This window comes from Nerophis ophidion, linkage group LG08 (assembly GCF_033978795.1).
Source record: "Nerophis ophidion isolate RoL-2023_Sa linkage group LG08, RoL_Noph_v1.0, whole genome shotgun sequence".
NCBI lineage: Eukaryota > Metazoa > Chordata > Actinopteri > Syngnathiformes > Syngnathidae > Nerophis > Nerophis ophidion.
In genome coordinates, this window is record NC_084618.1 from 45,182,331 (window position 1) to 45,197,161 (window position 14,831).

General features: G+C 38.7%; 1 protein-coding gene across 6 annotated transcripts in view; it reads right to left on the reverse strand.

Annotated features, from left to right (window-relative positions):
* rbfox3a (RNA binding fox-1 homolog 3a) overlaps positions 1–14,831 on the reverse strand; it is a 1,176,173-nt gene that overhangs the window by 122,308 nt on the left and 1,039,034 nt on the right. For all 6 annotated transcript variants that reach the window (XM_061908671.1, XM_061908673.1, XM_061908672.1 and 3 more), the window contains one exon: positions 2,252–2,305. In XM_061908671.1, the coding sequence (XP_061764655.1) occupies positions 2,252–2,305 (54 nt within the window). The remainder of the gene's footprint in view (positions 1–2,251; positions 2,306–14,831) is intronic.

Sequence of the window (14,831 nt, forward strand, 5' to 3'; positions counted from 1 at the left end):
GTATATATATATATATATTTATTTATTTTTTTTTTTTTTTATTAAGGAAGTCCAAATATTAGAATATTCCATTGCGATTAATCACATTTTTTTCCTAGTTAATACAAAATTAATCGCAATTATTTAAAGATAGACTATGGGTTAGGACATAAGTTCTGGCCGAGTCATACAAAGACTATAAAAATGGGACCCTCCCTCCCTGCTTGGCACTCAGCATCAAGGGTTGAAAATGATTCCCGAGCGCGGCCACCGCTGCTGTTCACTGCTCCCCTCACCTCCCAGGGAGTTGAACAAGGGGATGGGTCAAATGCAGAGGGTAATTTCACCACACCTAGTGTCTGTGAGACTATCAGTGGTACTTTAACTTAAACTTCATACTTGTATTTCTTCCTTCAAGGTACTCCAAGCACTTTGACACTATTTCCACATTCACCCATTCACACACTGATGGTGGGACCTGTGTTACAAGGCCCTAACCACGACCCATCAGGAGCAAGGGGTTAAGTGTCTTGCTCAAGGACACAAAGGACGTGACTAGGATGGCGGAAGTCGGGGATTGAACCTCAGGTTGCTAGCACGGCCCCTCTACCAACCGAGCCACGCTGTACTGATATCATTTTCATTGTTGTAGACTTCAAAGCCCTCAAAAAAAAATTCTAAACCCTCCATCATTGTTTTATATACTGACTGCAAGTCAATATATAATGTAGTAACAGACACATTCAAAACAATATGTAATATGTACTATCCATCCATCCATTTTCTACCGCTTATTCCCTTTCGGGGTCGCGGGGGGCGCTGGCGCCTATCTCAGCTACAATCGGTTTGCCATATTTTGGTAATTTTAAGCATTGATGGAACTTATTTCATCAACACATTTGTTTCCATTTTTATAGCAGTGCTGTTCCGACTTCCGGCAACAAATATGTGTTCCTACTTGTACGTTCTAATCATGGCAGAGTTGGTAACAGACAACGAAGACGACTATTTTTGGACAAATTAGGTTTTTACAACCTTATCTTTCTTAACCTGAATATACGGAGGATGAACTATAGTTAATAGAAACAAGCGCAAAGGAATGGTGAGACGTTGGAGCAGATGGAAGCCGAGAGAGTGAGGTCGGCATGTCTTTGCCGCTGTAAATGTGGAACAAGCTATTTTGACATAATCAAATTGCTTATCCAAAATAAACTGGAAAGTCATGAATCAAGTTTTGCACGACAGTCGCGTTTATTGTTGAAATGTCCTGTCTTTGCCGGTGTTTCCTGTTTGTCCTTGTTTGCGCCTCAGATGACTAGGTTATGTGCAGAACGGTTAGTTAATGAATTAGTGGTGCTTTAGTAGAGTGGCTGTATCAGCAAGATGTCAGATTGTTTCCTCAGATTTCCTTGTGTTTCGACAGGTTTCCATTCACTTTGTTGCTACTTTACTCACGCTGTTGCAAATGCAATTTTACCTGACCTCTCCTTCTACAGACTGATCTGCTGTGGAAATCCTTATGACTCCCGTTCCTGATTTTCATATTTTTTGTTGTTATTGGCCTTCTCCTCCTGAGTGCCTGGTAATTTTGTTTAGCTGCCCTTTTGGTTTGTTGTGTATTTTCTCTGTTTAATATTTATTCTTAGTTGTTCCACAGCTTTTGTTTTCCTGTATTGCACCATCACTTTTTGTTAGTTCTTACTACTTCTTCCTAGTGGTTTATTTGTTCTTAGTGTTTTGGACTTTAACAAATAATCAAAATGCTTTTTTGCACACAGTGTCTGCTTCTCTGCATGCCGGGGTCCAACTCAGACTCAAACCACGGTTTAGCAAGACCATTGCAGTGTTGATTATGAATTCTGTGGCAGCTAATGTGGTATGTTTGTTACACATTCCATTAACCTGACATGTGGTGAGTCTGAATCTTTCCATCTTTACGCTTCCCACTAAATTGTCCTCAGTTTACAGTTTGCGGTTGTCGCTCTTGGTCGAAAAGCTAACGAGGTGGGACAGTTTGTGTTTGCATACCGTGAGTAGTCTGACGTGAGCATGAAGACAAGAGCAGTCAGTTAACTCCATGCCTCAATTTATGACAGGCTGGAAAGGTGTAAGAGCTGATAGCGGATAATTCTGTAATTACTCTGAGACCTACTGAGAAAGAGCATGGGAGGACTTAGGTCAGAGAGAATGTGGACAGTAGACACATACATTGACTTAAATGAGAGGAAACACAAACAATATATACAAACTGTATACCACTGTGCTTACTTACCTTGGAGCCGCGCTCGTTAAAAATAATCTCCACGTCTAAAATCTTCCCAAATTGCTGTGAAAGACAAGAAAGGGGAAGGAATGGGGAAGGAATGGAGACAAAACGGGATAGGATAATTAGAACGTAGGACTGTAGAAGACTGAAATGGTCAAGTATTCAATTTTCTAATTATCAAACTCCGCTTGACCTGACAATGAGATTTTTTAAATACCCATTTACGTTTAATGACATTTAATGCTGTGTTTCCTTTGTTGTGGCAATAAAGGCGAATGAAAGCATGTGTGTGTGCGTGTGTGTGTGTGTGTGTGTGTCGGGACAGATATATGCTGTTAATGAACAGAGGCAGATGCTATGGCGGTGCAATGTATTGGCACACACCACTGATCTTAATGATGCCCATCATCTAATGTTTGTTTTACTTTGGTTAAAACACAATTTGAGTAAAGTATCTTAAAGAAGAAAATGTTGTCACACACGCCGGTGTATATATATATATATATATACACACGCCGGTGTATATATATATATATATATATATATATATATATATATATATATATATATATATATATATATATATATACACATACACACACACACACACACATACGAGTAACGGAAATATAGATGCCAGTGATTGGCAAGCTACTCGGAAAATGTAGTAAGCAAAGCTACAAGTTACTCTCGATTAAATGTAGCTAAACGACAGGGGGAGCTATACCTGGAGAATTGTAACAAGCTACAGTACAAGCTACATGGCAAAAGTAGCTTGTTATATCAAAGCTACATTTAATGGCATTTATATGTATGGGGCCACATTTATAATATCAATGTTAATGTAACTGAGAGTGTACAAATGGACCCAATAAGGGTTCATTACGATTAATTATCTGTCATTAAGCTGGGGACACCCTACAACAGATATAGGGAAACTTTTTGGCCCAGAGACAACATTGGCTTTTAAATTTGACGGGCCAGGCGAGTACATGATTCATGGAACTAAGAATAGGTTTCTCAAACATGGGCTGTGTTACTCATAATACATCTATTTTCAACAATATACCATCAAAGAAACAGATACAGATGGTATTAAAAGGTTAACACTTAGTGGCAGCAGTGTTGTTGATCACCCATATTTGCCAGTGCGTTTAAGTCTAGTATCAGTTTTGTTGTACTAATTCTCAAAACACATCTTTGCTGAATTCTGTTTTAATATTTGGCGGGCCGGAGTAAAGGGACCAAAGGACCGGATGTGGCCCGCGGGCCGTAGTTTTCCCACCCCTGCTCTGCAACTACCTCTACTGCATACTTGCCAACCTTGAGACCTCCGATTTCGGAAGGTGGGGGGGGTGTTGATCAGGGTGGCACGTGGTTAAGAGGGGAGGAGTATATTTATATTATTCATATATTATATAAATATAATATATTATATTATTTATCATTATCATTGTTTATTGTGAGCGAACTGTGGTGCTGAATTTTCCCCAGGGATCAATAAAGTACATTCTAACATTCTATTCTATTCTATATTTGCCCCTAGATTCACCAGGTCAAGTATTTCATATATATATATATATATATATATATATATATATATATATATATATATATATATATATATATATATATATATAAACTGTATATAAATAAAAGAAATACTTGAATTTCAGTGTTCATTTATTTACACATTTACACACACATAACACTCATCTACTCATTGTTGAGTTAAGGGTTGAAATGTTCATCCTTGTTTTCATAACCATATGCATATACAGTAGATGGCAGTATTGTCCTGTTTAACAGTGTCACAACATTGCTGTTTATGGCAAATGAACTGCTTTACAGTAGACGAAAACGGACTGCTGCTGTTGTGTGTTGTTACCACGCTGGGAGGATGTTAATGAACCTGCCTAACAATAAACCCACATAAGAAACCAAGAACTTGCCCTCGATCATTCTACAGTTATAACGTCATTGGGCAGACACGCTGTTTATACACGTCACTCAGGTCCGCATGGAGCTGGAGGGGGCGTGGCCTCCAGCTCCGCCTGAATTTCGGGAGATTTTTGGGAGAAAATTTGTCCCGGGAGGTTTTCGGGAGAGACGCTGAATTTCGGGAGTCTCCTGGAAAATCCGGGTGGGTTGGCAAGTATGCTCTACTGGTTCCTGTATGTAGTTATTTAGTTTGCATTTTCTTTGGCCCAACATTTTTTCTGCATTTTCCGCATTATACAAACATTTTAAAATAAAACAACGACTTGTGTGTTGTTTGGGAAGAGTTGGTAATGGTTATGCGCAGTCAAACTTTTCATGAACTCACCTTAATGTTTGTTCCTAAATTCGAGTTCCACGTCTTAGATGAAGAGAGCAGTTATGATTTTGATTTACAGAGTAAACAAATAAAAACCAAGGTTTTGGGCACTGCTTTCTCTTTATGCATACATTTGTCTAAATATGGCCAAAGACATGCATTATTGTGGGTTTCCTTCATGTCATCTTTATCACTTAAGGTAAAATCTAATCCGTGGGAAATAATTCCTCTGTATAAATTGAGTATATACTGAGATGAAAATAATAAAAAGTTCCTGCATTGTTGAATCTAGTCCTCCAGGCCTAACACCCACCTGAATTTCACACAGAGTTTTTAAAAGAAAGGAATAAAGCGGTTGTGGACGTTGAATAAGGAATTAACCATGGCTCCTGTTAGACATTCAACACGTCTCCAAGGAGAGTGGATAATGTCGTCACCTTGATTAGAAGAGTGAGAGTATGTAAGACTGGGCCTGGAATTGACTTAAATACTGTACATTTTACAAATCTATTAGTAGAGAATGTTCTATTTCTGATGTGAAGTCAATACATTGGGATATTATTCATTCAGAAAAATAGACCTATAATTTTCTAAATATGTTTGTAAACATGCTTCAGAAAATAGTCGATAAACATGCACCCTTGGAGAAAACTTCCGTTAAAAAAGACCACCGCATCTTGGCTTGATACACAGCTATGTGTATGGCTCACTGAGATGAATTAAAGCAAGCTGTTGGAAAATCTGCTGATCCAGACTTGTGTGGAAACAACCATAAACTTAGAAATATGGTGACTAAAATGAACATGCAGAAGAAAAAAGCCTTTTTTTTTTTTTAATCAAATCTACAATGCGAAGAATGATGGAAAGAAACTCTGGCAGGTGTTTAGTAACATACTTGGAAGACTTCAAATTAATCAACCTTTTTTATTGTGAAACTGCCAACTATATGGTAAGGTACATCAAATGAGAAAAAATACAATCTATTTGATGGTTGGACAATTGAAGCATAGTATTTTTTTGTAGTAATAAATCAATTGAACTGATACATACACATATTATGATGTGGGAAAAAAAAGGCACAGTTTGGGCGAGATTATCTTGATGGAAAATTAATAAAAATATATGTCAGATAACATTATTGAGCCTGTTTGTTTTAAAAGATCATATATTCCCCCAAGCTTGGAAAGTAGCCAAAGTCATACCCATACCCAAACAAAAGAAGACAGCCTTCTGTGGTTTAAATAGTAGACCAATTAGTATTCTACCTGTTCTTAGCAAAATCTCATTTTAAAATTACTTCTCCTGTTTTAATCTTGACTCTGAGTTTCAGCATCAGAATGATGGTCACTCTACAGCTACAGCACTAGTCCATATGACTGAGGACTGGCAGCAACAAATTGATGAGGAAAATAATGATGGTACCGTCTTAATTTATTTCAGTGCAGTGTTGCATGTTATAGATTATGGTTTACTGTTGAGAAAGCATTCTGCACATGGTTTAAGTAACTGTGCAGTTAGATGGATGGAGAGAAAAAGCCCCAAAGCATGATGCTTCCACCCCCATGCTTCACAGCACCTGTAGGTATGGTGTTCTTGGGATGCAACTCAGTATTCTTCTTCCTTTAAACACGACAAGTTGAGTTTATACCAAAATGGATACATGGATGATACAGCAGAGGATTGGGAGAATGTCATGTGGTCAGATGAAACCAAAATAGAACTTTTTGGTATAAACTCAACTCGTCGTGTTTGGAGGAAGAAGAATACTGAGTTGCATCACAAGAACACCATACCTACTGTGAAGCATGGGAGTGGAAACTCCATGCTTTGGAGCTGTTTTTCTGCTAAGGGGACAGGACGATTGATCCGTGTTAAGGAAAGAATAAATGGGGCCATGTAACGTGAGACTTTGAGCCAAAACCTCCTTCCATCAGTGAGAGCTTTGAATAGTTGACCAAATACTTATTTTCCACCATAATTTACAAATATATTTTTTTAAATTTCTACAATGTGAATTCCTGGATTTTTTTTTCACAATCTGTCTCTCACAGTTGAAGTGTACCTATGATGAAAAAAACAGACCTCTGTCATCATTTTAAGTGGGAGAACTTGCACAATCGGTGGCTGACTAAATACTTTTTTGTTCCACTGTAACTTCTCGATTATTGTTCATATGCTCCAAAGACATATATTTAAAAGCTCCAATATATGCAAAATAAGGCTGCATGTTTGGCACTAAAATGTTCACTGTGGACTAGTGTTGAGCATATGCATAATGAGCTCTCATTGTTATATGTTGATAAGCGCAAATTAAAAAGCATGTAGTATTTTTTTACACGATTCATACTACATCAAGGCCAACAATCTTACACTCTAAAATATCACGTTTGCAACAGATACAGACACTAAACTAGACAACAGAGTAATGGAGACGTAGTCATGCCAGGAGCAAAAACATGTGCCATGCAAACAACTGTGTTGTACAGAGCTGCGTCACAGTGGATTAGGCTTCCTCGTGTATTAAAGCAGTGGTCCCCAACCTTTTTTGTACCACCGACCGGTTTAATGTAGGCATTCTTTTCAGGGTCCGACTTTCCACTTGTGCCAGAAAATAAGTGCATGAAAAATATAACACTGAATTAGTGGGAGCCCTGGGCTTATTTCTTTGCAGCAGGTTGTTGGTAGTAAATACAATCAACCGGCTGGACACTGCAGTTGGAAATCAGCCTTTGGCTACAATCTGTCACATTTATATTTTACATGTTCATTAATGTACATTGTATCATGTCATTTATAACACATATAACAAATGGCAACTTCCGATGAGGAGTTTTATTGTACATCTATAAACAAGCTTATTGGTATGTCTAGTGGGACAGGCACAAGTTAAGTAGGAGAAAATGCAGTCGTTTATAAAAATATTTAATGTTTCTCTGTGGCCTGGTAGCAAATGCGTCATGGACAGGTACCCATCCTAAGAACGATGGTTGGGGACCACTGTATTGAAGGACTGAAAATAATGTGTAGGAGGTTTGAGGAGCAGTGTGAGATGGTGTGTCTCTTGATTTTAGGAGTTGTAGGCCAAATTGGTATGGGTTGTATTTAGTCATGTGACTTACATATTCTGGCCTGTTTACTTCCGGTGAACGAAGTGGTTGGTGGTCAACCCAACCAATATGGCTACCATGCAGCAACCAGTGTGTAAAATATCTGAGTATGCAAGGGCAGGGCTGTATGCTTAGTTTTTTCACTAGTAGCACAGGTGATAATAAATGAAAAAAAAATAGGAGCACAAAACATTTTATGTAACACAGAAAAAAAATATTGTCAATATGAAATGTCTTAAATATCACAATTTCGTTACACTCAAACAAGGTATGTGCCCTCATACATACAATTAAAAAAACAATGCTATCACAAGGCTACTGTAACTGTCAATTAAAGGCAGAGATCACCCCTAAACTGTGCTAGCAGTGTCGCTAACATCTTCCTTTTTTTTGTGCCCTTGTGTGCATTATCCTTTCCATCCTTATCCTTTCCATCCTTTGTAACTGAGCTACTGTGTGGCACAATTTCCCTTGTGGATCATTAAAGTTTGTCTAAGTCTAAGTTGTCTAAGTCTAATGAGTGTAGGGCTGGGCGATATGGACTAAAACTCATATCCCAATATAGTTGGGTCTATAAACTACCCATAAATAGAAATATCCGTGGACATAATTACATATCTCCACCATGCCTTGATTTTAGATTTTCGAGACTGCTGGGTATCCCAAATACAAAAAAAAAGTACCAACAAGTAAGAAAAGAAGGTTTTGTATAATACAATCCCAATTTATGAGGTGTTTCGAGATAAGAAAAAAGAAGCATCTTTAAAAATAATAAATACAAGTGAAATATAATCTCCAAACATTTAGTTCTGCACACTTCTTCAGCCCACAAAAAGACAAAAGAACAAAATGTTAAATAAAGTGCCCTGGATTAGGATGACATGTTTAAACGCCAGCAACAACATTAAAATAACTGACCTTATACAACTGTGATTTTATTGGTAAACATTATAGTAGGACACACACATATTTTAGCCAGGAACACCAACCTGTCAACTGCTTCATGATGCTGTGTGACAGGCTTTATCTGAAAATTACTTTTAAAAATAGAATTTAGTCTGGTTACTCATTACTTTTCCAAAAAATTTATTGAATTACTAACGTAATAACTCCCCAAGCAATTAGTGTGCCACTTAAAAATATAAAAATAAAACAACTGGCATAAAGCAGTTTAGATACGTTTCATATAAAGTATATAAGAGAGCAGTGTGTGTGTGCCCATCTTTCACAAACCATAAGCGTGACAAGAAGGCACACGTTTTAGGTTTTTTTTGCATTGTAACTTGTAAAAATAGACTCGTTCTAGGTGGCTAGCAATGCAGCTAATCAGAACAATTAATTCCACCACCAATAAAATACTTAAAAAAAACAAAAACAAACGTCAACAATACTTAATTTACGTTCCGTAACCCATAATAACCAAGCTGTGGCGACATTTTTATTGTAAGAGGACACACTGAGGAACTCTCTTTCTAGCATAGTAACACATTGGCATGCTCCCATTTTAGCCGTAAAAGCTAGCTACGGAAAGAGATAAGCTAGCTTTTATGACAACATAAAATGTGTTAAAGTTTGTAATGCACAACACTGCGATAAGACAATAACCTTTACTGACTGAAATGCATGAATAATCATATTTAGGTATGTGTAAGGTATTATTTCATGTTTTGTTCGTACACAGCTAGCCAGACAGTGTGTGTACTGTAGTTGTATTAACACACATGACATGGATTGTGTATTATGATCCATTTTAAAGTGACTCACTTGATGGACAGTTGTCTGTTTATTATTTTTACGGTTTATTTGGGTAAGCACTCAATTTATGTCGAAATAGCGTGGCTCCAAGTTCCAGATTTATAGCCTTAAAGTGACTTCAACCCCACTCCCGGCTTAAGCCTGCTCCAACGTCTCACCCTTCCTTTGAGGTCGCTTCTACTAACAGTAGTTCATCCTCTGTAAATTCAGGTTAAAAAATATAAGGTTGCTTATCATCATATTGTTTGGATGACAAGTTTTTAATTTCTATCATTGATTTGTTGTTCAAAATTCCCTCCGACCCTCTTAGTTACTAGCGTGCAGTGCAGTTATTGTCAGGTTTTTAAGGTGTTGAGAAAAAACGTATTTTACTGACCAGTTCCTCCAACTGAGATCTTGTTTTGTCCTTATTGAAAGACTGAGTGTATGAGCTAAGGGTTCCAGCCCCGCTCCTTTCTACGCATGGCGCAGGGGAGAGGGACACACAGTTTTACGCGCGATCAGTGACACTTCCGCATCAATCACTTGTCCTTTTGGTTAAGGTTTAATTTTATTTTAAACATGCTGTACAGATGGGCAAATATTTTACCTTAGTTTGATCGAATCTGAATAAATTTATGTTAGGAGTAAAATGTTAATTAAAGGGTTAAAATCTGCATTCCCACGTGTGCTACTAAAATGCTCGCACTGTACAGACCGCCTGTGGCGTTCACAGATATGTCGAACTATCTGGTGCACCAGACATAATTCTAGACGACAACGCAGATGACAACTTTGCGAAGAATGGAGGCCGAAAACTTCTTTGTGTGTGGCTGTCAGGGAATTGGTATCAAGACTCTCCCTGATATATATACATTGCTTTTGCTCTGGTGAGGTTGCATTTCATGATTTAACTTTGTGTCTTGCGAGGACGCGTCTTTGTAAACAAATTGCGAGTAGCACTTGACAGCCTTGATTCACTGTTTTTCCTTTTCCCATGATGTTAACCCCTAATAAAGATAATCAGAGAGACACTGACATCCTGGCACGTTGTGAAAGAAGACGGAGAAGTGATTACAACTTGTTGTTTTAGCGTCCCCTGTACCCTAACACAAGACAATAACAACATTTAAATAAAAACTACAATACATGGACAATAAATTCACTAACAAAGAATATGTAAATATAATGCTATACTTAGACAGTAAAGGTGTCAAAAACCGAATATACATATATATATATTAGGGGTGTATCAGCCGAGGAGCTGGCACTGGTATCAGCCGAGAAGCAGGCACTGGTATCAGCCGAGGAGCAGGCACTGGTATCAGCCGAGGAGCAGACACTGGTATCAGCCGAGGAGCAGGCACTGGTACCAGTCGAGGAGCAGGCACTGGGACCCGCTGAGGAGCAGGCACTGGGACCCGCCGAGGAGCAGGAACTGGAGTGTGATCTAGACCAGGACTACGACTACGATTATAACTGTGACTATAGCTACGATTCTGAACAAGACTAGGAGTCAGCCTAGGACTTGTGCAAGGACTTGGGCAAGGACTAGGACTAGCAGTCATACTAGGGCTTGGGCAAGGACCTGGGCAAGGACTAGGACTAACAGTCATACTAGAGCTAGGGCAAGGACTTGGGCAAGGACTAGGACTAGCGGTCATACTAGGGCTTGGGTAAGGACTTGGGCAAGGACTAGTGACAGGAGGGGCGGAGGTTTGCACTGGCCTAACATGCACTATCAAAAAAGTGATTAGAAACGGGAGAAATGAACAGACTACCAACCCTCAGGGAAGAGTTCTGGGCTGTAGCTGGAGAGTACTTGTCCGGAAATGGAGTTAGGTGAGGCGGAGGCTCAAGGAAGTCCCAAGCGAGGTGACAAGGTAGTGGATGTTTTCTGTTGCGTTTCGGACGCATTTTGAATGCGTGAGTTGTCACCCCCGGATGCTACAGGACTTGGACCAGACGGGAATGCAGGTAGGAGCTTGTTTTAATATACAATTATAAAATAACACTTGACAAAAGGTAAAGAAACGTTGTGCCAACGCACAGGAAGCTAAATGCTAATGTTAGCAAGAGTCAAGTTCAGAGTGTCCAATAGGGAACGACGTGCAGAGCGCACGCGAAGTTAAGGCGAGACTTAGCAGAGTAAATACAAAGTAAAATAACCAACGCAACTGGGGATTCAAAGAGGGATTCAAACATGGACTAGATTTTGAATCAAATCGTGACCCCAAGAAACGATATTGAATCGAAACGTGGGACACCTAAAGATTCACAGCCCTAATATATAAATACATATATATATATATATATATATATATATATATACATACATACATACATACATATATATATATATATATATGGGGACCCCAGGAAGATTAGTGGCTGCTACTGTATGTATACCAACCAAAGGTGGTCCATTTTTAACAAATACTGTCCCAAATTACATGTTGAAGCTAGATACAGAAAGAGTACTCAGAGTAGATAGCTTCTGTTTGCTGATTGGTCATGAGTATCGTGCGGTACTCGCCCAATGCGAATGTCCATGGCGAGTGTCCGAGTGCATGGCTAATTTGCAAGCAAGTAGTGTCTGCATGTCTGCCTGCGTCGGAAGTCCCTTCAAATGACAAAACGTAAACACCATGAAAGAAAACACAAAACAATTCATATCAAGTTTGGATATTATTGTCCGCTAATTGAGTACAAGGAAAATATTTTGGGATGCAAAATTAGAGGTCGCTATGGATAAATAAAGGTTTAAAACACTACCTTTCTCAGCGGAGAAAATTTTCATAGCCACTATCGGCAATTGGCTGCTAACCCAGAGTTTCTTGTACCATGAAAATGATAATGATGTACTTAATAATCAACTACATGGAAGAAATAGATCAAAATTACAATTTGTAACATGTTCTAAATTGCCCATATGATCATTAGGTACCTGCAAACACCACACTTAACACTTGGCTTCGACACATCAAACCTCACTGGCCACCCACGAGAGTGAATAACCAGAAAAAGAAGAAGCTATTACTACGGTGTTGAAAAAAAATGCAGACGCATTCGCCTGCAACAAGTGCTCGGCAGAAAAATGTTGCAAGTAACTTTCTTGATAGTAATGCAGCGTGCTGAAAGAAGCACACAAAGTCTGACACTCTTGTTAAGCTTTATTGCCGACCTTAACACACTAACAGTAGCCCTCATTACGCCACAGCGCTAGCTTAGCCAGTAACCACGACAAAAACAACACAACAACTCCTCATGACGGTTACTGTGAGCAAGGTTGCATTCATTAAACATTACAACTAAATAAGTGTTTTTTTTGTACATTCTCTATCATCTGTATTGCTTCAACAGTTATGACAATTTTTGGTAGATTTTACTTCCTATTTTTGTACGCATTATTTTGTTATCATGTAACTTAAATCTCAGACATATTTAGATTACCAGTCTGTTCAATTTGAATGTCACAAAATTCCATAAAAATGAAAAGCATCAGTGCATCCCTAACTCTGATTCATTATGTCTAAGCAGCTAGAAACAACAATAACATAAATAGTGTCTACGTTCACAGCATTAAAATGTACACTCAATGCCAGATGGTTGGTAAAAGCTGTTTAACTGCTTCGACCATCATCAAAGATAAAGACGGTATCTTTAAAAATGTAAATGGATCTGATCCTATGAAATGCCATCCATCCATTTCTGCCGCTTGTCCCTTTTGGGGTGGCGGGGGGTCACTGGAGCCTATCTCAGCTGCATTCGGGCGGAAGGCGGGGAACCCCCCGGACAAGTCGTCACCTCATCGCAGGGCCAACACAGATAGACAGACACTATTCAGACTCTCATTCACACACTAGGGACTATTTAGTGTTGCCAATCAACCTATCCCCATGTTTTTGGAGGTGGGAGGCAGCCGGAGTACCCGGAGGGAACCCACACAGTCACGGGGAGAAAGATCTCGAGCCTGGGATTGAATCCAGGACTACTCAGGACCTGCACTAACCCCACTTCCACCATACTGCCCGTCATATGAAATGGACAGTGATAACTCCGCAGCTCAGAAGTTTCATTGTTGGGACTTCTTCCTTCCAATAAACCTGTCTCTCCATCCCTTGCAACACCCATTCAAGACACCCTCAGGGATGCAAGTAAATACTTCTTATCTTTTAGTTCGCTCATGTTGTGTTGCTGCACACTAACCTCTCCAGCCAGTATAGTAATGCTCTGCCTCGTTTTCTGCATAACAGTGCCTTGAATTACTCTCTTTATTTCAATGAATAAATAAAGATGGAGTCGACACCAGACAAAATGCAAGGTCAAAGTGCCTGTTGTACTTGAACATTTAATATGCACAATTTGCATTATGCAGTGATAATCGATAAGCAGTATTATCTTAAATTGTATGCAACCACATATTGCATTTGATAAAAAAATGTTTAGGTTATTTGTGCTCGGTAATACAGTAAATAGTACACTTGTAGAATACCGTAAATTGAGTTTTTTGTTTGGAAATAGTTAAAAAGAAGTTATTACAGGTATTGCAAGTACCATATACTTTGGACTCTAGGGCGCAACAGATTATAAGGCGCAAAGCCAATGAACGGTTCTATTCAGATGTATTTTCATACAAAACGTGCATGAGATTAAGAAACCCATTAAAGATATGTTTTCTACATTTCAAACACTTCCTTGTGGTCTCCAAAACATGTATAGTTAAATTGTGGCATATACTATGTTTTCCAGACCATCGTCAAGCCGCTTTCGGCCCGTCTACTTAGGCTGAAATGTTTTGTGGAAAGTCTTATTTACGGGGTCCACTTCTTCTCCCAGTCATCTCGGTTGAACGAGTGTAGCGTGCTTGAACGGGAGTCAAAGGAGGACTGTCAAAAAATTGAGCTATTTGTTTTAATGACATTTAGACTTTGCTTAAATCCAAAACGGAGCCTAATCAACAGGCAACAAGAGGTAAGAAAAGTTGATTTTGCATATTGTCTCCTAATAGATGTCATTTTGGAATCGTTGTAAAAGTCGTACTAAAACATTTTGACACATTTTTTAAAAGTTGTGTGTTGTGTTCTATATTCTCAATGAAACATTAACATTTTGGGCTTGCTTTACTGGCGTCATCTTGCTGTCCACATGTTTCTCATGTGTGTGACTGCCATCTACTAGTCACACTTACTGTATTACACCATGAACCAAAAAAAATTACTTTGAGGTCGGTAAGCACGACCAGAATTAATCCGCACATTAGGTGCATTAGGTTATAAGGAGCACTGTTGACTTTTCAGAAAACGAAAGGACCTTGCGCTTTATACTTTGAAAAATACAGTAGTAAACTATAGGCCACATCCCACCAAAGCTTAGTATTTGCAGGGATTAACTATTATTACATGTCTTATGTTAATGCTACTTAGAA